A 22307-nucleotide genomic window follows, 5' to 3' on the forward strand; every position below is an offset into this window, starting at 1 on the left:
AAAAAAAAAAAATCTGGGATCAATTATTTTGCTCCCAATCAAGAAGTGCTGCTTACATGGTGTGTTTAAGAATAGAAACTTGAACAAAGCATCAAATACCCAATATCTTGAAACTGGAGCCCTAATTTCAGCCCAACCTCATCATTTAGAGGCAGGAAAGGTGACTGACTAACAGGCACTGAGCTGACGGCAAGACCAGAGGTAAGGACTTGGGTCCCCTAACTCTTGGTGCAGTGCTGCAGCCCCTGTACCATGCTGCTTCTCAAACTGCCTGAGAACCAGATAGGACTCAGAGCCAGACAGCATTCAGGCATGGTCCCTATGTCCATGACTTACTAGCTTACTTGGAACAAATGAGTTGACTTCTTTGTAAAGAATAGGGATGACCATACCATATTACTTTACAAAGTCAAGTGTAGTGATTTAAATCACTGTGGTGATTAGTACATAGTTGTTTTTTTTTTAAGTAAGCTTACTAGCATAGTTAGTTTTGTTCATATTATTCATGAGGGCTTTCCTATCTTGAATGCCCAACTCCATCTCCTAGTTATTTAAAAAATCTACTATACACTTCTTTCGATTTTTTTTTTTTTGAGATGGAGTCTCACCCTGTTGTCCAGGCTGGAGTGCAGTGGCATGATCTTGGCTCACTGCAACCTCCACCCCCTAGGTTCAAGCGATTCTCCTGCCTCAGCCTCCTGAGTCACTGGGACTACAGGCACACACCACCATGCCCAGCTAGTTTTTTGTATCTTTAGTAGAGACAGGATTTCACCATGTTGGTCAGGCTGGACTCAAACTCCTGACCTTATGGTCCACCCCCCTCAGTCTCCCAGAGTGCTAGGATTACAGGTGTGAGCCACCGCATCCAGCCTCATTTGAATTTGTGTGCCCTCACAGACTCTGCAGCACATGTTCTATCACCAATTAAGAAAAGTTTAACTTATGCATTTTACAAATTATACATGTAATTTGGCTGTGCATATACAGCACACATTAACATTATGATCAATTTACTGCCATGTTAAAAAAAATCAATGAACATTATTTGACTGACCTGACTAATATTTTGGAATAAGTTTGCCATCAGTGTGATTGATTAAGCTAGCTACACAACACCCCCCCCCAACTACCTAAAGCAAAAGTCAAAATAGAGGTTATTAAAGAAAACCAGCCACTGAACGATCCCTAAATTGAATGACATTTTCCTATGCTACTTATAAATGGTTGATTAATGGAGCACTAAAGACTAATGTCATTCAAAGAGTTGTAGACCCTGCCCTCGTGGTAAAGAATCTGAACTTAACCCTAGACAAAGTGAAGTGATGTAGGGTTGTCTATCTAGAGTACAGGACAGGATGCTTGGAGGCTGGAGGTTGGCCTCCAAATATACAACCTCACCTCCTGAGGTGTCCTCTGCAAAATGAGAGTTTATTGTAGATGTGTCAAGTGATCTCTAACACCATCTCTCCCTTTCAGTTTGTGCTTCTGTGAATTTCACAGGGAGGCTACCCTGTTTGCCTTTGATCAGTTGAAGTCAAGTCAGATTCTGAGGTCAGTGTTATTCCCTAGGACCCTTTCATAGACACCCTTCCCGTCCATCCCAAGACACCTTCCTGGGTTTGGATTCATGCCAGCTAGCATTGGCTTTTCATTTTTCTTTTGCTTTTTACATTTTCTGTTGTAACTCTCAAGTCCATCCAGTCCAGCCCACCCTGCTTCCCATGCCTGGCCAACCCTCCTGAAAGGGCTAAAGTGCCATCCATGCCCAGTTCCTCTTAGGAGCTGAATGAATTGTGACCCCAGCTTTTATGCTCGACTTGGAGGCCAGCTGCGCCTTTGGGCTTTTCCCAGGGATGTCGGCTGAGACTGCACCTGCAGTGCGGTGGATTCGCCCTCGCCTGACAGAGGACGGAAATGAATCAAAAGATCACTTGTATCCATTCCCTTCTTTGTACACTAGTACATTTATATCACCCAAGCACACCAGAGAATTTTTGTCTCAATTAATAGTAATAACATACAAGAACAAGGAGAAAAGCAAAATAGAATTAGGGGGAGAACAATCTCATTTTCTCTGGGAGCCAGTAAAACCACCTCAGAAGTTTAACATGATCAGATTAGGAAACACTGAATTTGGGAGCAAGGCTTTTGGGTTTTATTTTGTTCCCTTGGCAATTAACTGGGTCAATTTGGATCATTTAGGGGATCTCTAAGGTCCTGAGTACCTTTTAAAGTAGGTCTTCTGAAAAAAAGGAGTATAAAATGAATTTTTAGAAATGTAATGCTTCTTAAAAAAGCACCAAAGTAGTTTTCATCTGAGCAGAGATTCACACCATAATAAATTCAGTTTGTGATTCTAGATTTTCACATATGGAGTATTTGCCAATAATATGAAAATTTATATCTAATCCTCTAGTTATATATTCCTTTTAGCTCAGCATTATAGGTCCTATTTTTATACTTGCATAATTCAGAGGTTACAAAGTGGCCTGTAAAGGACCTCCGAAAGCCGACAGTTTCTGTTTGGCCTGCGCTGCTAAAACATGTTGGGATGCCTTTTGGAATTTATGTACTCTCCAGCCTTCCACATGACTAATACTTCTCACTGTTTTAGACTCAGCCCCCTACACCTGCCTGGACCTAGAAAGCATTAAGTTTGAGATACCTGCCACAATCAAACTCCATCCTTTGAAAACAATTTAATAACAAAAGAGGAAGAAAAAAAGAAGGGAAGAAAGGAAGAGAAAGGGAGGGAGGAAGCATTGCATCTCTGAAAACGGTTGGAAGTAAAGTTTTTTTCATGACACCAAAGGAATGGGTTGATGACTTCCTGAGGTTCCGTTAGGCCTAGGAAGCTGTGACCACTTAAGGTAGGATAAATAAAATAGGATACAAAGTTACATGACCTGTTCAAGGTCATCCAGAAAGTTTGCGGTGAAGCCAAAATTAAGAATTCCTTTCCTGGCAGACATCCTTGTTCTGTTGCCTGCCCCACTGAGATGTGCGGTCACACTGCTTGCTGATGAATAATGTGGGCTTTTAGGAAGAGTTCCTAATGCAAAAGAGCCTCAGGAAGGTCTGTTATGTCCTTGCAAGGGGATATACTTTATTGTTTCCTTAATGCAGTATGGAAACTATTATAGCTCTTCCTTCCATAGGGACTCTCCATCTGTGATCACTAACATACACTACAGAGTGTTTGGTTTTGGATAATGTGTGAACCAAGAACATAATTTTGGAAAATGGCTGGAGAAAGAAATCTGAGAGTCGGAAAGGGTCAGGGGCCAGACAAAAGTCTAAGAAATTAATGTCTTTAAAAATAGTCTGTGCAAAAAAAAGAAAAAAAAAAAAAAAAAAAGTCTGTGCAGATTCAGCATTCAGAATGTATGTGTAAGGCCCTCTTTCCTTCCCAAGAGGAATAAAATGTACCCTTAATAAAGAATTTACGGTAGTTTCTCTCTTTGGCCCCACCTGTATTGGCTATCTACATTATTTAAGGTACAGAACTTTTACTTGATCACACCACAGAAGGCATCCTCTACTCATTTCAGCTATCCACATCTTACTTTCATCTTATAAAAAAGACTCAGATTCAATAGGAGACATCAATCCTGTGAATAATAGTAGCTAACATCTACTGGGGACTTGCCGTGTGCCAGGCCCTCTGCCAAAGGCTTTACATTTAAACTTTCACTCTAATTCTCTCACAACCCTTGCTAAGCAGGTTTTATATTCTCCATTTTCTAAAAGAGGAAACTGAGACTTAGAAAGTTTTAATCACTTATCCAAGGTCACAGAGCTGAATTTGAAACCAAGTCTGTCTCTCCAGAAGCCACATTCTTAACTCTAAGCTATACTCTTGTTTCAGACAGCTGAAAGTCCTTGTTAAGTATCACAATCTGTACTGGGACTTGTAGCAGAAGGCAGAGTGGCCTTCAGGGACAGGAGGATCCTTCTGCGAGGTCATTCCACACAGAGGAGTTTCGGTCCACCTTGCCCCATGGAGTAGCTACAGGAAATGTTTGTGTTGAGGCAATCTATTTTTTAAACATGTAGGGACAGAAGGAAATTTGCTTGAACAAAAATCCCATTGCCCCATTATTCAAACCATTCCTAAAAGAAAATAAAATTTAAATGCTGCGTTAGCCCTGGATCTATTTGGAGCCTGAGAAAGAGCTAAAAGAGTAATTTTTTAAAAATATTATCTACATGATATGAATTTGGCCAATCTAGAAAGGATACATAAAAGCACATGCCCTCAGAAGGCATTTTTTTTCATTTGGGGATTGAAATTTTAGTTCTTTGCTGTGACTACACTATCTATGAGATGGTGATAATTTCCAGGTTGGAGGTTGTGTTTTATAATTTGCCTGGATAAGGCTTCAATTTAGCTCCAATGCAATATTTGATGTCTGGATTTCTAACACTATTAATTCTGATGATACTGGTTGAAAATGTAATGGAAATGGCAAATAATAAAGATAATGACTCTTTATCAAGCATCTTCCATGCTCAAGGTCCTTAAAGAGATTATTCATTAACTCCCAATGACAAGATGAACATAAAATTTAATAGCAAATCTGACAGGTTTCCAGAGGTTCAAAAATAAGTATTTGAGGACTCACTATGTGCTGGATGTTTTTCCAGTGTATTAGTCAGGTTCTCTTAGAGGGACAAAATAGGATATATACACACACACACACACACACACACACTCATATACATATATGTGTATATATATATACACACACACACAGATATATATACATATACACACACCATATATACATACATTTTCCATTAATAAATGTGACTATTATATATATAAAGGGGAGTTTATTGAGAACTTAACGATCACAAGGTCCCACAATAGGCTGTCTGCAAGCTAAGGAGCAAGGACAGCCAGTCCGAATCCCAAAACTAAAGAACTTGCAAGTCTGATATTTGAGGGCAGGAAGCATCCAGCACTGGAGAAAGATGTAGGATGGGACGCTAGGCCTGTCTCTCTTTTTCACATTTTTCTGCCTACTTTATATTTGCTGGAAGCTAATTAGATTGTGTCCACCAGATTAAGGGTGGGTCTGCCTTCCCAGCCCACTGACTCAAATGTTAATCTCTTTTGGCAACACCTACACAGACACACCCAGGATTAATACTTTGTATCCCTCAATCCAATCAGGTTGATACTCAGGATTAACCATCACAAGTCCACCCCTTATCAATTTGAACCCATACACATCTCCTGAGATCACACATTATGTTCAAATAAAGATAATAATGAGGTCATAATTATACCTAACATACAACTATCCTTCCTACAACTGGAAATATACCAGTCCCCAAGCCAAATACTATTATATAAAGTTAATAATACTTAAATGCTGATATGATGTCAATAAATCTTATGTCACATGACAAGGAAAAGGAAGTAAAATTGTATTTTCTTAGTATAAGTGTATGCGTGCACAAACCTGTTTTTACCAAGGAGGAAATACTCATGACAGTTACAGTCCTTGTTTCTGCAGCTGGTCACATGGTCGTAGCTGGTATTGATGACTACCTTCTTGTATTACACATTCTGTGTTCCTTTTGCCTTTAGCAAGCACCTCAGCAGGTTGTGGGTTTTTTTGTTTGTTTGTTTTTTCCTGGAGTGACTCAAACCTTCATTTCTGAAGGGTCTGGGTCATTTGTAGTCCCGTATGGATTGGGCTGTTGTAGTTTCCCACTGACCTTAATCACAGGGCATGGTAATACTAAGAGATGCCCAATGGATCTCCTGTGTTCCATGCATACTCCTCCTTACATACATTGTGGAGTAGTAGACTGATTTCATCTTGATAGTCCAGGTCAGTCACCCCACCCAACACTGTAACTCCCTTCTTAGCCTGTTGACTTAAAGGCAGTAGAAGCCCAAAGTGTCCAGGTGGCAATCTTATCTTCCAGTTTAATGGAATTGTTATTGTGTGTCCTGGTGGCAGCGTTCCTCTCTCTGGAACTAAGACCTTTAGGAGAGCAGAATGTAATGTGGGAACAGGAAGCAAAAATACTGCTAGTGGATCACTAGGGGTGATGATGAGTGGCGCCACTTCTACCCCTTAATTCCTGGACCTGTGAATCCTAGCTATGGGAGAAACAGTACCATATACTGGATGCTGATTCAGAGCATACACAGCCTTCTGGAGAACTCCCCAGCCCTCCAAAATATTGTCACCCAGTTGGTGTCATAATTGTGACTTCAAAAGGCCATTCCACTGTTCTATCAATCCAGCTGCTTCAGGTTGATGGGAAATATGGTAAGGATGGGCCCACTGCCACACTTCCTTAGCCATAAAGTCAGTGTCTTGGTCAGAGGCAATGCTGAATGGAATACTATGACGGTGGGCATTCCATGAATCCACCGATGGTAGTCTTGGCACAAGCGTTCAGTGCAGGATAGGCAAACTCATATCCAGAGTAAGGGTCTATTCCAGTGAAGACAAACCTCTGCTCTTTCCATGATGGAAGAGTTTCAATATAATCGACTTATCACCAGATAGCTGGCTGATCATCCCAAGGAATGGTGCCTTATCGAGGGCCCAGTGTTGGTCTCTGCTGCTGGCAAATTGGGCACTCAGCAGTGCTGGAGTCAGGTCAGCCTTGATGAGCAAAAGTCCATGTTGCTGAGTCCATGTATAAGCTCCATTCCTGCCACCATGGCCACTTTGTTCATGGGGCTCACTGAGTGACAAAAGCATGGCTGGGGAAAGCATCTGAGTGATGTCCACAGAACAGGTCATCCTATCCACTTGATTATTAAAATTCTCTGCTGAGGTCACCCATTGGTGAGCACTCACATGGGATACAAATATCTAATGATCTTTTTCAAGATGACTTTGGCAATTTAAAATCCCTTGATTTCATATGAGTTTTAGAATTTTTTTTCTGTAGAAATTACCATTGAGATTTTGATAGAGATTGCATTCATTCTATAGATTGTTTTGGGTATTATAGACATTATAACAATATTAAGTTTTCCAGTCTATAAACATGGGATGTTTCACCACTTTTTTTATATCATCCTTGATTTATTTTGGTTATTTTCTATAATTTTCATTGTACAAGTCTTTTGCCTTCTCAGTTTATTCCTAAGCAGTGTATTATTTCTGATACCTTTGTAAATATTGTTTTCTTAATTTCCTTTTCAGATTAGTCATTCTTAGTTTATGGAAATACAACTCATTGGTGTGTTAATTTTGTATCCTGCAAATTTGCTGACATCATTTATTAGTTTTAGCAGTTTCTTTGGTGGAATCTTTAGGATTTTCTATATATAAGATTATGTAATCTGGGAACACATAATTTTATTTCTTTTCCATTTGAATGCCTTTTATTTATTTTTCTTGTCTGATTGCTGTGACTAGGGCTTCCAGTACCATGTTGAATAGAAATGGCAATAATAGGCATTCTTTGCTTGTTACCATTCTTAGAGGAGAAACTTGAGTTTTACACTATTGAGTATGATTTTAACTGGGCTTTTGATACATGACTTTTATTATGTGTGGGCACTTTCCTTCTATTCCTCATTTGTTGAGTGTTTTTATCATGAAAAAGTATTGAATTTTTTCAAATAGCTTTGTGCATCAATTGAGATGACCATGTGTTTTTACTTCTTCATTCTGTTAATGTGGTATATTATACTGATTGGTTTTCACATATGGAACCTTCCTCGCATTTCCAGTATAAATCCAACTTGCTCATAACATATCATCTTTACTTTTGAACTTGTTTTGCTACATTTTGTTGGAAAGTTTTGCATCAATATGCATTAGTAATATTGGTCTGTATTTTCTTGTGATAATAGATTTACTTGTAAACACTCTTAGTGAGTAGCTCCTGGGAAATGCCCTACATTGTAAATATTTAAACTGGTCTAAGGACTCTATGAAGTTGTTTTGTGTATAACGTTCAAAAATTTGTCGGTGAAACTTGCTAAAGAGAATTCAGAATTAAATACAAATAGAAATATCTTAAACACCTCCTTTTGTGCTAAAGAAGTTTCCTTCCTTGCTGCCAAAGGAATGTGTCGTAGAATGTGGAGAGGAAATTCTTATACATACATTCTTACAGAATGCAGGAGAAAAAAAAAGTCTTTTCTCTGTGTTTGATCTGCTATCTAACATTCTGGGTTTCTGTGGTTGGTTGGTTGGTTGGTTGGAAAAGGTATGTATGTATGTCAAAGAAAAAATTGAACATTTCAACACAATTGTCTCAAATCATATAATTTAAACTAAAATGTGGGTATTAGCTATAATAATGTTCAAACTATAGCCCCATAAAGGCAATTTCTTAATACTAATAGATTGTTTTGGAAGTCTCTCATACAACTTTGATATATATTTTACTTCTCGGTACATTTCCTTACGTTCAAACAAAACATAAAAACTAGTTGAAATTCTATCTCAGTTTTGAAAGGTAGGTTTATTCTTTTGGTTTTCTACTTTGAGTTATGATTGAGAAATAACCTGTGGCATAAGTTTTCTTAACAGTTTATTGTGGCCACTGCACCTGTTTCAGGATTACTCTAAACAGAAACAAGAGTGAAATAAATTTGTGGTGTTAATAATAAAAATGTTATTCTCTGTGGTATGTTTTCTTTCTTTCCTTCTTTTCTTTTTTAAGACCGAATCTCACTCTGTCACCCAGGCTGCAGTACAGTGGCATGATCTTGGCTCACTGCAACCTCCGTCTCCTGGGTTCAAGCGATTTTTCTGTCTCAGCCTCCTCAGTAGCTGGGATTACAGGCATGCGCCACCATGCCCAGCTAATTTTTGTATTTTTAGTAGAGACAGGGTTTCACCATTTGGTCAGGCTAGTCTTGAACTCCTGACCTTGTGATCTGCCCACCTCTACCTTCCAAAGTGCTGGGATTTCAGGCATGAGCCACTGTGCCTGGCCAGTATGTTTTCATTTTATAGAATATCCAGATAAAAGCCAGAGTCAGCTATTTTTATAATATTGAAAAGTTTGGCAAATACAAGCATGTCACTTAATGATAGAGATATGATCTGGGAGCTGTGTCATTAGGTGATTCAATCATTGTGTGAATGTCATGGAGTGTACTTACATAAATTTAGGTGGTATACAGCCTATATGATATATGTAGCCTATATCATATACATTATTGCTCCTAAGCTGGAAACCTATATAGCATGTTACTTTCCTGAAGGCAATATGAAATTATAACACAATGTCAAGTATTTGTGAATTGAAACATAAAAGTATAGTAAAAATATGGTACTATTAATATAATCTTATGGGACTACCATTGTATATGTGACCCACCAATGGCCAAAATTTCCCTATGGTGGCACAAGACTACATAATAAACCGTAAAGTAACCAGACTTGGAGATGGGGAAGAGGAGGAATGCCAAGTGTATAGTACTGGCTACTTATATTCTTATACTTCTTAGTCACAAAGATAACTGTTTTACAAAGTGAAAAGGTTACTAATAGCAGCTAGCATGAATTCAGAGCTTGCTATGTGTTGAGCACTGGATTTAAACACATACACTCTATTTTATTAGCTCCTTATAGTAATCTTAGAAAGTTAAAGAAAACACTAGTCACTGAAGTTCCTTCAGTTCTCAAGACTCAAGTGCACTATAGCAAGACAAACAGCAGAAAACACATAACTCTGCTTTGAATACTTCAGCAAGTAAATGGCCGAGTTTGGGAAACCAAGACAAACACTGGCTCCATAATGGCTTTTTACACCTGATTGCAATGCAGAAAAATAGAACCATTAACTACTAATATTGTCTTTATAAGCAGGTGAGTAGTACATATCTGACCTCAGAGGATTTTATTGAAACCAATTGATGATGGTTAATAAAAACCGGTTTCCTTAGCTTTCGTGCTTTCACTTGTCCTCTGACAACCACTATTTAGATAAAACCCAAATGGATTAGAGATATAATATGATGAATAACAAACATTAATTTTTGTGAGCATATAATGTGAGTTAGCTACTACACTAAGAACTTTACCTAGATTCCTTTTATTTTCTCAATAATCCTGTGAGAGCTCTATTTGTATGAGCAACCCCATTTTGTAGCTGAAGACACTTCAGGCTTCAAGAGGTTATATAAGCATGTTCACGGACAACAGCTGTTAAGCAATGCCTGACATACTCATGTGATTAATGGAATCATCTATGTGAGATACAAATACATCTATTGTGTATGTTTGTGTTTTTAATAGAGACCAGTGGTATGACAGAATGAAGTCCTTTTGTTATTCAGTCAAGATCTGATGTGGCTATTCAAATATAGGAAAAAGTGATGTTTTCCTTTTTTAGTTATGTTAAATTAACTTTAAAAATAATAGCTTTGTCAAGATATAATTCACATAACAATTTGCTCATTAAATTGTTTGAGTCAACAGCTTTTAGAATATTCACAGAATTGTGCAACCATCACCACAATCTTTAGAATGTTTTCATCATCTCAAAAAGGTACTTTGTAGCCTTTAGCACCCCTCCCACTGTGCCCCGCATCCTCTGGCCATAGGCAACTGCTAAATTACTTTTTGTCGCTACAAGTTGTTCTATTTTGGATACTTTATATATGGAATAATACACTATGTCATCTTTTATTACTGGCATCTTTCAAGCATGTTTTTTATGTTTTCATCCACCTTGTAGAATATTAAATTACCTTTTTGAATAAGAATAATTGAGTTAGAAAAGCATTGGCTGAATATATCTATAGAATGTACCTTTTAGAAAGAATTCCTGGAGACAAATGAGGTACTAACTAAAATGTAAATAACTAAAAATTAGCTTTGAGTATTAAAATACCTTTAATGTTTTGCTTTTACTAGGCATAAACGTTTTAAGTTTTTGGAGCTATAAATATATTTTATATCTAAAGATAGAGTTTCTAAAGACATCTTTATTTTTAAAGAAATGGCATCCGTAGGCTTTTAGTATTCATAGTAAGTGTGTATGAGTATGTGCATTTGTGTGTGTGAGCGCATGTTTAGTGACTGTACGTGTGCATACATAGAAATGTACACAGTCATATATGACTAATAGTATGTGTGGAGTCTCAATTGTAAAAGTGAAGGAGTTCTAAAACTAGGTTTAGTATAATAAGTGGGATATAGTAAGAATGTTCTACAATTTAAATGCCTGTTTGGTTATTTTGAATGAATTTTGAATGTTTCTGATCCTAGATTTGCGAGTGACTGTGCCTTTTTAGTAAACAAAAGAAAGGCTATAATGTAGAAAGTTTATGGAATAAGCATAACATCTGTCCTAATCTAATTTTCAGGCACATCTCCAGACTTCGATTTGGCTGAAGTGACTCATGCCACGGCCCTGTACACATGCCTGGAATTGAGAGACATAGTTAAAAGACTCCACATTGCTTTCTGCCTTTGAAAACTCCCCAAAACCATCCCTTTGGACTGGAATTCTACACAGCTCAACCAAGACTTTGCTTGAATGTTTACATTTTCTGCTCGCTGCCCTACATATCACAATATAGTGTTCACATTTTGTTAAAACTTAGGGGTGTCAGGAATTTAGCTTGCTCAGCAAGCCAGCATGGCTAGGATGAGCTTTATTGTAGCAGCTTGCCGGTTGGTGCTAGGCCTGCTAATGACTTCATTAACTGTGTCTTCCATACAGAATAGTGAGTGTCCACAACTTTGCGTATGTGAAATTCGTCCCTGGTTTACCCCACAGTCAACTTACAGAGAAGCCACTACTGTTGATTGCAATGACCTCCGCTTAACAAGGATTCCCAGTAACCTCTCTAGTGACACACAAGTGCTTCTCTTACAGAGCAATAACATTGCAAAGACTGTGGATGAGCTGCAGCAGCTTTTCAACTTGACTGAGCTAGATTTCTCCCAAAACAACTTTACTAACATTAAGGAGGTCGGGCTGGCAAACCTAACCCAGCTCACAACTCTGCATTTGGAGGAAAATCAGATTACAGAGATGACTGATTACTGTCTACAAGACCTCAGCAACCTTCAAGAACTCTACATCAACCACAACCAAATTAGCACTATTTCTGCTAATGCTTTTGCAGGCTTAAAAAATCTTTTAAGGCTCCACCTGAACTCCAACAAATTGAAAGTTATTGATAGTCGCTGGTTTGATTCTACACCCAATCTGGAAATTCTCATGATTGGAGAAAACCCTGTGATTGGAATCCTGGATATGAACTTCAAACCCCTTGCAAATTTGAGAAGCTTAGTTTTGGCAGGAATGTATCTCACTGATATTCCTGGAAATGCTTTAGTGGGCCTGGATAGCCTTGAGAGCCTATCTTTTTACGATAACAAACTGGTAAAAGTCCCTCAACTTGCCCTGCAAAAAGTTCCAAATTTGAAATTCTTAGATCTCAACAAAAACCCCATTCACAAAATCCAAGAAGGAGACTTCAAAAATATGCTTCGGCTAAAAGAGCTGGGAATCAACAATATGGGAGAACTCGTTTCTGTCGATCGCTATGCTCTGGATAACTTGCCTGAACTCACAAAGCTGGAAGCCACCAATAACCCTAAACTCTCTTACATCCACCGCTTGGCTTTCCGAAGCGTCCCTGCTCTGGAAAGCTTGATGTTGAACAACAATGCTTTGAATGCCATTTACCAAAAGACAGTCGAATCCCTCCCCAATCTGCGTGAGATCAGTATCCACAGCAATCCCTTGAGGTGTGACTGTGTGATCCACTGGATTAACTCCAACAAAACCAACATCCGCTTCATGGAGCCCCTATCCATGTTCTGTGCCATGCCGCCCGAATATAAAGGGCATCAGGTGAAGGAAGTTTTAATCCAGGATTCGAGTGAACAGTGCCTCCCAATGATATCTCACGACACCTTCCCAAATCGTTTAAACATGGATATCGGCACAACAGTTTTTCTAGACTGTCGGGCCATGGCTGAGCCAGAACCTGAAATTTACTGGGTCACTCCCATTGGAAATAAGATAACTGTGGAAACCCTTTCAGATAAATACAAGCTAAGTAGCGAAGGTACCTTGGAAATATCTAACATACAAATTGAAGACTCAGGAAGATACACCTGTGTTGCCCAGAATGTCCAAGGGGCAGACACTAGGGTGGCAACAATTAAGGTTAATGGGACCCTTCTGGATGGTACCCAGGTGCTAAAAATATATGTCAAGCAGACAGAATCCCATTCCATCTTAGTTTCCTGGAAAGTTAATTCTAATGTCATGACGTCAAACTTAAAATGGTCATCTGCCACCATGAAGATTGATAACCCCCACATAACATATACTGCCAGGGTCCCAGTAGATGTCCACGAATACAACCTAACACATCTACAGCCTTCCACAGATTATGAAGTATGTCTCACAGTGTCCAATATTCATCAGCAGACTCAAAAGTCATGTGTAAATGTCACAACCAAAAATGCCGCCTTCGCACTGGACATCTCTGATCAAGAAACCAGTACAGCCCTTGCTGCAGTAATGGGGTCCATGTTTGCTGTCATTAGCCTTGCGTCCATTGCTGTGTACTTTGTCAAAAGATTTAAGAGAAAAAACTACCACCACTCATTAAAAAAGTATATGCAAAAAACCTCTTCAATCCCACTAAATGAGCTGTACCCACCACTCATTAACCTCTGGGAAGGTGACAGCGAGAAAGACAAAGATGGTTCTGCAGACACCAAGCCAACCCAGGTTGACACATCCAGAAGCTATTACATGTGGTAACTCAGAGGATATTTTGCTTCTGGTAGTAAGGAGCACAAAGACGTTTTTGCTTTATTCTGCAAAAGTAACAAGTTGAAGACTTTTGTATTTTTGACTTTGCTAGTTTGTGGCAGAGTGGAGAGGACGGGTGGATATTTCAAATTCTTTTAGTATAGCGTATCGCAAGGGTTTGACACAGCTGGCAGCAACTCTAGGCTTCCAGTTGGTGTTTGGTTTTTATTCTTATCATTATTATGATTATTATTATATTATTATTTTATTTTAGTTGTTGTGCTAAACTCAATAATGCTGTTCTAACTACAGTGCTCAATAAAATGATTAATGACAGGTTGGGGTTCCCCTGTGCTTTTACCAGTAGCATGACCCCTTCTGAAGCCATCAGTAGAAAGTACCTTGTCCTCCAAAAAGCTAACATACAGTTTTGAAGCAGCATTGAAACTTTTGTAGCAATCTGGTCTACAGACTCTTAACTCAAGAAGCTAAGGCTAGACTTGTTACCTTCATTGAATGATGTTAGTTGACTGTACTGTAATGTTGTATCAACTGAATTGAATGTTTGCCTTTAAACAATGAATTTCCTTTTTCTTTCCTTTTTTATGTAATAGTTAAAGAGGCTTAGAACAAGCTAACAGGCAATAGAAATATGTATATCAGATTTTTTAATGTAACAAACTACATGTTAATTGTTATCTTATTCTTTTTATCTTTAGTAGATACTTTTAAAAGAAAAGACAATTTTGTTGTGTTTAACTCACCAACTCATGGTGTATAATGAAGACAGAACTATAATAAATTAGTTTTGTTCTGGTTTTTTAGAACACTTGCAATAATGTATCATTTATAGTTGTTGCTAGTTGCAGTGGTAATATTTTTCACACCCATAAAAACCACCACCAAAATAAATCAGATGTAGCATGTTGCTTTTGAAAGCTAGGCCCTAAAAAGTTTTAATTCTTTTTCTAAGGGAAGAAATGTCTATTTTAATTAAGATATTTTAATCAACAGGATTTCTGTATTTTAAATAGTACTGACTAGCACCTAATGGGCAGTGGGAGGGTAGTTCACATGAAGAAAAAAAGGTATATTGTTATATCCCATGTGTAAAGGTAAATATATATACATATATATTTACCAATAAATTTATATACACACACATCCCAACTTGTCACATACACATAATGTGTGTGTGTATATATATATGACTCTATTGGGTATATAGTTCTTTTTCCATAAGAGTTTTGTTAAAACCTGATTTTCTTTTGTAGTATCCACATTTTTCATCAAAGTACAAAAGCATCTATGGAGTGTCCCAAAATGTATTACATGTTATTTCTTTTTAACAGTTGTCTATATGCTTTGACCCATTATTAGTCTATATTTGTGTGGCGATATCTGCTGAGACAAGTAAATGATTCATAGAAAACAAAGCTTCTGTACAGTTGACACTTTTCATCCAAATATATATAGACAGTTTTGGAGAATTGTTTCAAGATTACAGAGGAAACGTGTGTAACATTTAGAGCAGATGGAACGAGGTTTAGGTAGAAGGCCAGTTCCACAAAGGGTAGAGGAATGGGATTTTAAAGTATAGGTAAAGAAGAACCCATTTGAAAATTTAGATTGATAAGTCAAAGAAATAAAGAAAGGTTCTTTCAAACACACCATTCCATCAGACAGGTGCTAGACAAGCAAAAGCAAAGAAAAATTGGCAGAAAGAAAATCCAGGTAATATAGGCTGATGGATTTTTTTCTTTGGCAATATCCTGGTTTTGTGAATCACTTAAAAAAAATTATCACTTTCTTCCCATTCATAAGGGGTCTTGGCGAACAGAATTTCAGATCTTGAAACAAATGAGCTGCAACAGAAAAGTAAGAAGTACCTGAGCTCAAAGCATTCCTTGCCAAAGCCTTCATTTATTGGTGAGAAAAACCTGGGCCCAGGGAGGTCTTGCAGCTTACCCAGGTCAGACTCCTGCTGCTTCAGCACTCTGCACTCCATCTATTTTTCTAGGCCCAGCAGCCTTTTAAGTTCCGGTGCAGGGCCCCTCTTTTACAGTTCTGAATAACGTCTGGTGCCCCTGCTTCAAAAATGCAGTACATCCTTAAGTTCCTATTTACTCAGGATAAATTTTAGCACAGGGCAGATCAGAAGGTGTCTCTATTGTTAGTAGTGCCAAGTGTGTATGGGAAACACAGAGAATTGGAGCAGCACTGAATGCAAATTTAGTGTGTTTCCCGTTGAGGAATTGTTGTCTTCAAATGTCTGCAGAGAGTAGTGGACCATGTTACAACTTTCCTGTTGATCTGTGGACCATGAAAAGCGGGGGCACTGATGCATTAGACCCTCAAGAGCCTGCAGTTGCAAATCTGTGAGACTTCATTCCACCCATAAAGCACATATTTGAACTTACACAGAATGAGCACTTAAATACTGGTGCAATAAATGATGGGGAAAAACCTCAGCCATTTCTCCATTCTGAAGATAGAGCAAGCACCAGGAAATCCAAAATTTTTCATCAACAATATCTTTCCCAGCCCAATTTGGGGGAAAAAATCCCTTTTACATGTTTCTTCAGCAAAATACTGGAGCATACTTTTCCAGTATGTCAGTGCTAATGAGTTGATTTTCAGCTGACAGAAAGCAAAATGATAGAGTACTTTTTTCCTTGGCCAAGTATTTTCTCATTTGTATTTAATTTAATTTGATAAATTAGCCAGTGAAATTAGATATCAAACCAGGTCCTGACTGATAATGAATGTGATTATCACCTTTAACAGTGAAGTGGTTATTATAGGTCACTTTCTAATTTCTTATTTTCCCTTTTGCTTTCTCCTGCCCTCAGGGCATATAGTGTATCTGTAACCTGAATTTTCACGGTTATTTTTGGAGCAGTTTCTTAAAACAGGCATTCCCTAACTTGTTCATTTAATTAATGAAAAATTGAATTGATTCCATGTATATAAAAACAAATGCAATGTTTAATTGTCAGTGTTTCTCATTCGGCAAAAAGGAATCATTTCCTTTTTTTTGCAAACAATATTAGAGTGCCTCTTTTCTCTCATGTGGTTTCTATTTATTCAATTATTTGTTTGTTTGCTAAGGACACCATAGTCAACCCTTTACTTGGTGTTTGCTTTCTATCTCTGTATTCATTTTCCAAGGCATTTTCTTTTGTTTATTACGGTTTTTACCATTGATGGCATGGGGGGAAGCATTTTATATCCCCAGCACTTTGCTGGGAAAAACCATACTTTCTCCCTTTCTATTTATTGAAAAGGGAAATGTAACTACTTCTGATGCATTCTAAGTACAATTGAAAATGCTTTCTTCACCTCAGTTCTTTCACTCTCACCTTGCTTGCAAATAGAGTTTATTATTATTATTATTATTATTACTCAAAAGGGATTAGCTTGGAGGGAAAAAATGTTTCTTTAAAGATTGGTGATTCAGAATCACCATCTGGAGGTCTAGAATAATTTTGGTCTGGCATCTCTGCAGGACTTGGTCTAATTTAGTGTGGATAGTTCTCTTGCCCTTACCCCCGATTCCCCCATATGCACTGATACCAGTTTCTTTAGTAAAAATAAGGAGATGCTGAGGGAACTCATGATTTTTATATCTGCTGGTTCAACATTGCCCAGAACAGGTAAACAGAACTAAATGGGTTTCCCATAATAAAGAATTCCTAGGAGACTTGATGGCGGGAGATGATATTGAAGGCTTTATGTCTTCAAATTTATTTATCTTTTCTTCTTTAATAAAGCATATATACTGGGAATCTGAGGTGCATTCCAAAACTATACTTATATCAGGCTGAATTTTAATTCGAATCTTGAACTCCCCCATACTATTCTCTGTTACACACTCCTAAAATTGTTAAATGTATACTGTATAGATTTTTGTGGCGAAAACACCACTTTCTTTTCTTAGCAGGAAACCATGGAAAGCTTTTATAAAATTAATGACAAACTCAAGTGTTTAGCTTCAGGGCTTAAATGGGGAAATGTGAAGTTCGTATAAACTGAGCAGTTTGTAAGGGTATCTGACATACCTGAAAACATAGAGAATAGCCAGACACAATTGATCTTGGATAATTACCAAATTATGTGTTTTATGGATATGTTTATATTTAGGAAATCATCTAGTCCCCCTCTCAAGTTTATATGAATGCCATAAGACATTAAAATGGTAATATGCAATTTTCCCTCCTGACAGCCCATTATGTCAGTTACATATTAAATATGAAGCAAATCCAGCATCATGCACCTCATACAGTAGTCCTGGTCACAAAGTGGTTCAGATCATGCCTCTCCTTTCTACCTTGGCCTCCCTGTCTCTCTCCCATAAGATTAGTTGACAAAGTAAATTTCAGTCTGGGCTCTAGACAGAATGATCATGAATTCCTAATAAGGGGGGTTTATCCTGAATTAATAAGGTAGCATTTTAATGCATCAGTCTGCATATTAGTATGTCTCATTCATACAAACAGAAGACAGTGGTCATGAGGAAAAGGAAAACCATGTAATTGGGGCACACAGGACTACATTTTTACAGCTGTGACTTAGAGAGGGAAAAGTGGGGAGAAGCATTTATTGTGCCTCTAGCCCTCTGCTAGGAGCTTCACATAGAAGCTAGTTCTTCTTACTTACATTGAACACCTGCAGTTGCGCATGTCATCCCTATGTTAGAGAATAGTGTTTACTCAGCACCAACCAACTTGCCTGAAATGTCACAGCTGGTAAGAAACAACTAAGACTTAAATCAGGACTATATGACTAAAACCAGTAGTTTTCCAACTGTATAATGGCCCACAAACTAAATCTAGGTCAAGAATAGAGAACACATTACCCCAAAATATTCGGCATTTGAGTCAGGAACTAAGTAGTAGAGGGAGGGTTTAATTTAAGACTTAAACCTGAGATCAGTATACGGAAATCACAAGCCAGAGAGGAAAAAGTAAAGTACAACTTTTCCATGGTTGTGACAACAAATCCATACAATGAACTGGAAGAAACTGAGGCTAAAAAAAAAAAAAAAAAAACTAGTCAAGCAATCAGTCAAAATAAGAGTAGGTGGGAATAAAAGTAGGAAGTAGGTCCCAAATATGGCCGTATTTTGAGCACTTGTTATGCTTCAGATGCTGTGCTGAGCACTTGGCCCGTAACATCTTGTGGAATCCTCAATAACTTTGTAAAGTAGGTATTCATGTCCCCATTTTTCACATAGAGAAACTGAGCCTCAGTTCATCACTTATAAGTAATGAAGCCAAGCAATCCTGGGTGTTAGACTCCGAGGCCCAAGACTAACCACAAAGCTATTTTCTGGCTGAAGAGGCACTCCACGTACCAGCTGGCCATCTTACTGCCCTGGTGGATTTAGTTCTTTCTCAGAATGGGAAACAAAGAAAAGGGTAGGTGTCATCATCTTGCAAGGAACCTCCCCACAGAAGGTTTGTTAATGTGGCATTTAATGCCACAGCCTTAGATAAGAAAGAAAATGCTACATTACCCTTTTTTAACTATTAACGCTAGTCTCCCATTTTAATCATTTATCTGATCTACTATTTAAAGCTATACCACATTATCTAGAGCAAAGATGTGTTCCAATGCTGTAAGTAATCTCAACTTTCCTATAGATCATTCTGGGGGCTGGGGGTGCTAGAAGGAAACACTCGCTGGACAACTTTATGAGTTTTATGTCTAATCCTATATCTTTCTAATCTCAATAGCCCTTAATTTAAAAATATATTACTTTCAATCTTCTAAAAGACAGCCTGGTTTAAGTATCTCCTGTGCTACTGAAGAAACTATGAAAAGAAGGCCACTGTGAATATTAACCAAAATATATGCTTTCATGTTATTTTTCCACTTATCAGAGCACCACACGCTTATTATCATCAGCACTTGATTTTACCAAATTTTATTCTAACTGGCTTAGAGCTGTCCCTGTCATCATAAGATGGTTCGTGTTTGCAACTCATTTAAAAATTGTATTTTTTTCTTCTAACAGTAGTGTATGTTTACGATAGAGAATCTAGAGAAAAATATTTATTAAAAATAGCCTATAATTCTACAACTGAAAATCAGATAGGATTTTGGTACAGTTCCTTCTAGTCCTTTTTTCTCTGTATACATTCATATATATGTATATATACATATAATTATAAAAAATATATACCTTTATAAGTATAGAATTAGAATCATGGTATATATGGCTTTGTACACTTTTCTATTGGCAAAATGTAAATGTATTTTTATATTATTAAACTATCTTGGAAAGCATAGTATTAAAGGCTGTATAACCATCTATCACATGAATATTCAGTAATGGAACAAGTGCTTTTGGAAGCATTTTGCCTCTTCCATGTCAAGCACCAGGGACATAAAGCTGAGCTTACCTTGACCCTGCTCTCCAGGGTGTAGTCATAGAGGAAGATAGACATCCACATGAAGGACTATCCACTATGATGACTACACTGAGAAGATGAAATGGCATGACAGCATAGGGAAGAAGAGCTCTGGTCGGATTGGGGAGCTCAAACTTCAGATCTCACTACTTAAGCTCAGAATGAAAATATGAGCTGAGGCTTCACAAGCAAGAGTCCAGAGGGAGGGTATCCTAGGCAGCGAACAAATTGCTGTGATCACAGGCTTTCTAAGGATGTGGAAGAAGCCTTCTCGGAGGACTTGGGGATTCTGGAGGCCTTCTGATAAATGGGAAGGGGTTCCTAAAAATACAGAGAAACTACATTGGAAGCTAAAGTAGGAGAGAAACTATAGCAAGCTTTTGTGCAGAGGTGAGAGGGAGAGGCTGGGTTGTATAAGGAACCGATGGTCCCCAGATGTAGCTTTATTCCCAGTTTAAATTTTTAAGCCATTCCACATAATCACTGCAGGGAGTTCCTTCCTGGTGAGATAAGAGAAGCTTGCAAGAGCAATTTGATAAACCTTCCAAGCCCGGGGGCCTCAGTGCGGAACCTCAGCTGTGGTAATATGTAAGACACAAGCATGTGAGATTGTCCTAATTGCTAAAGACTATCCCAGTCAGTGGCCTGCACTTAGTACAGGTTTTCTTTGGTGTCTGTGGTATCAAGAAAATAGAAAGTGCATGTTTGGAAAATTAAAACTGATTATGTGGTGTTTAAAAGCACAAATAAATCCTCTGTTCAGCTTATCCTTTGCCCACTAAATACAATATTTCTAGTTCACTTGCTTAGACACAATTCTGATCTGTGTGTGTGTATGTGTGTGTGTGTGTGTGTGTGTGTGTGTGTGTGTATAACAAGGCTTTAGACAAGGAATAGTAATAAAGAACAATCTGTACTTGGAAACATGTACCCCCAAACTCACAAATTGCACCCCTCCCTTTGTTTCCAAAAGTAAAACAGGTGAAAGACATTGTAGCATAACAATGCAAAATACTTCTGAATCTAGATTCTATTCCTATGGGATTTTCCTTGGGTTTTTAATTGGATTGACTTCTGATCACAGAAATTCCTGACAGCAAGAAGAGATTGATAGACAAGGTTCTTTTCCCCAATTGTGTTCTTAACAAGTATATGGGTGGACATCATACTTCTTACTGTTTTGATCATTAGATTTGTCCCAGGCAGATTCCATCAGCACCTCTTCTGAATTATTGGTCTGTCTCTGGAGAAATACTCAATTGACCATCTTACAAAAAGCTTAATTCCAATTCATTTCCCCAGAATTACAAGTTTTAGTTAGATTCCCATTAACTACATAAATTATGAGTATTCTGTAAACAATGAAACACTGGACAATCCAAAAGTCACTAGAGGTTTGTTGAATGAATGAAGTCATTCACAGCTTTGACTTTGGAGTGAATAATACGTTTTTGCCATAAGCAAATGCATTCATCTCCCTGGTTATAGTTTGTTTTGCCTCGTAATAGACTTTTGGACTGTTGCTGAGAGCAAGCTGGCATTTGGTTGATTCGGAACAGATTGCATTTCTTAAATTTGCTTTCCTTTTTTTCTTCCATATTGAGACCTAGGAAAATTTCTCTTAACTTCATTCCAAGTTTGTGGAAATCATACAACCCAGGATATCTTGCCTGGGCTGAGCCACTTGTAATGATCTGGGATTGTCTGGATTTATGTTTAGCTCCCCAAGGTGCTATTCTGAACACACAACAGCTTACATTTTCTGGACACATAGCAACTCTCAGCAGATTTGGTAACCATGCAGATGAATACCTATTCTTTATAGATCAGTGGGTACACTTGCACAGTTCCTCAAACTCTGGAAGCCTTATTCAAAAAAGAACAGCCATCTTTTTCTATCCCAGCAAATCTTGAACTTTGGAGATGACTACCAGGAATTAACACACAATCTTCCCCTTGTAGCACAACTCCCAAAGGTCAGGTTTAGGGAAAAGTTTGGGAAAGAGGAATGACACCAGAGGAGGAAGGGAAAGAAAGCCAAGCAGCCACTGTGGAAATGTCAAACGGTGGAGATGGTGTCGTCAGAAAATACCACTTAGAGGCAGAGTGGTAGACATCAATCTCTCTCCCTAAAAGCTCTGTAACATGAGATCCTGG

General features: G+C 38.0%; 1 protein-coding gene across 1 annotated transcript in view; it reads left to right on the top strand.

The window, feature by feature from the left end:
• LRRN1 (leucine rich repeat neuronal 1) overlaps positions 1-15170 on the top strand; it is a 39683-nt gene extending 24513 nt beyond the window's left edge. The window contains exon 2 of the mRNA XM_017518267.2: positions 11318-15170. Within this exon, the coding sequence (XP_017373756.1) occupies positions 11593-13743 (2151 nt within the window). The 5' untranslated portion in view covers positions 11318-11592 and the 3' untranslated portion in view covers positions 13744-15170. The remainder of the gene's footprint in view (positions 1-11317) is intronic.
• The last annotated feature ends 7137 nt before the right edge of the window (positions 15171-22307 follow it).

Source organism: Cebus imitator, unplaced genomic scaffold (assembly GCF_001604975.1).
Source record: "Cebus imitator isolate Cc_AM_T3 unplaced genomic scaffold, Cebus_imitator-1.0 Scaffold667, whole genome shotgun sequence".
NCBI classification, from domain to species: Eukaryota; Metazoa; Chordata; class Mammalia; order Primates; family Cebidae; genus Cebus; species Cebus imitator.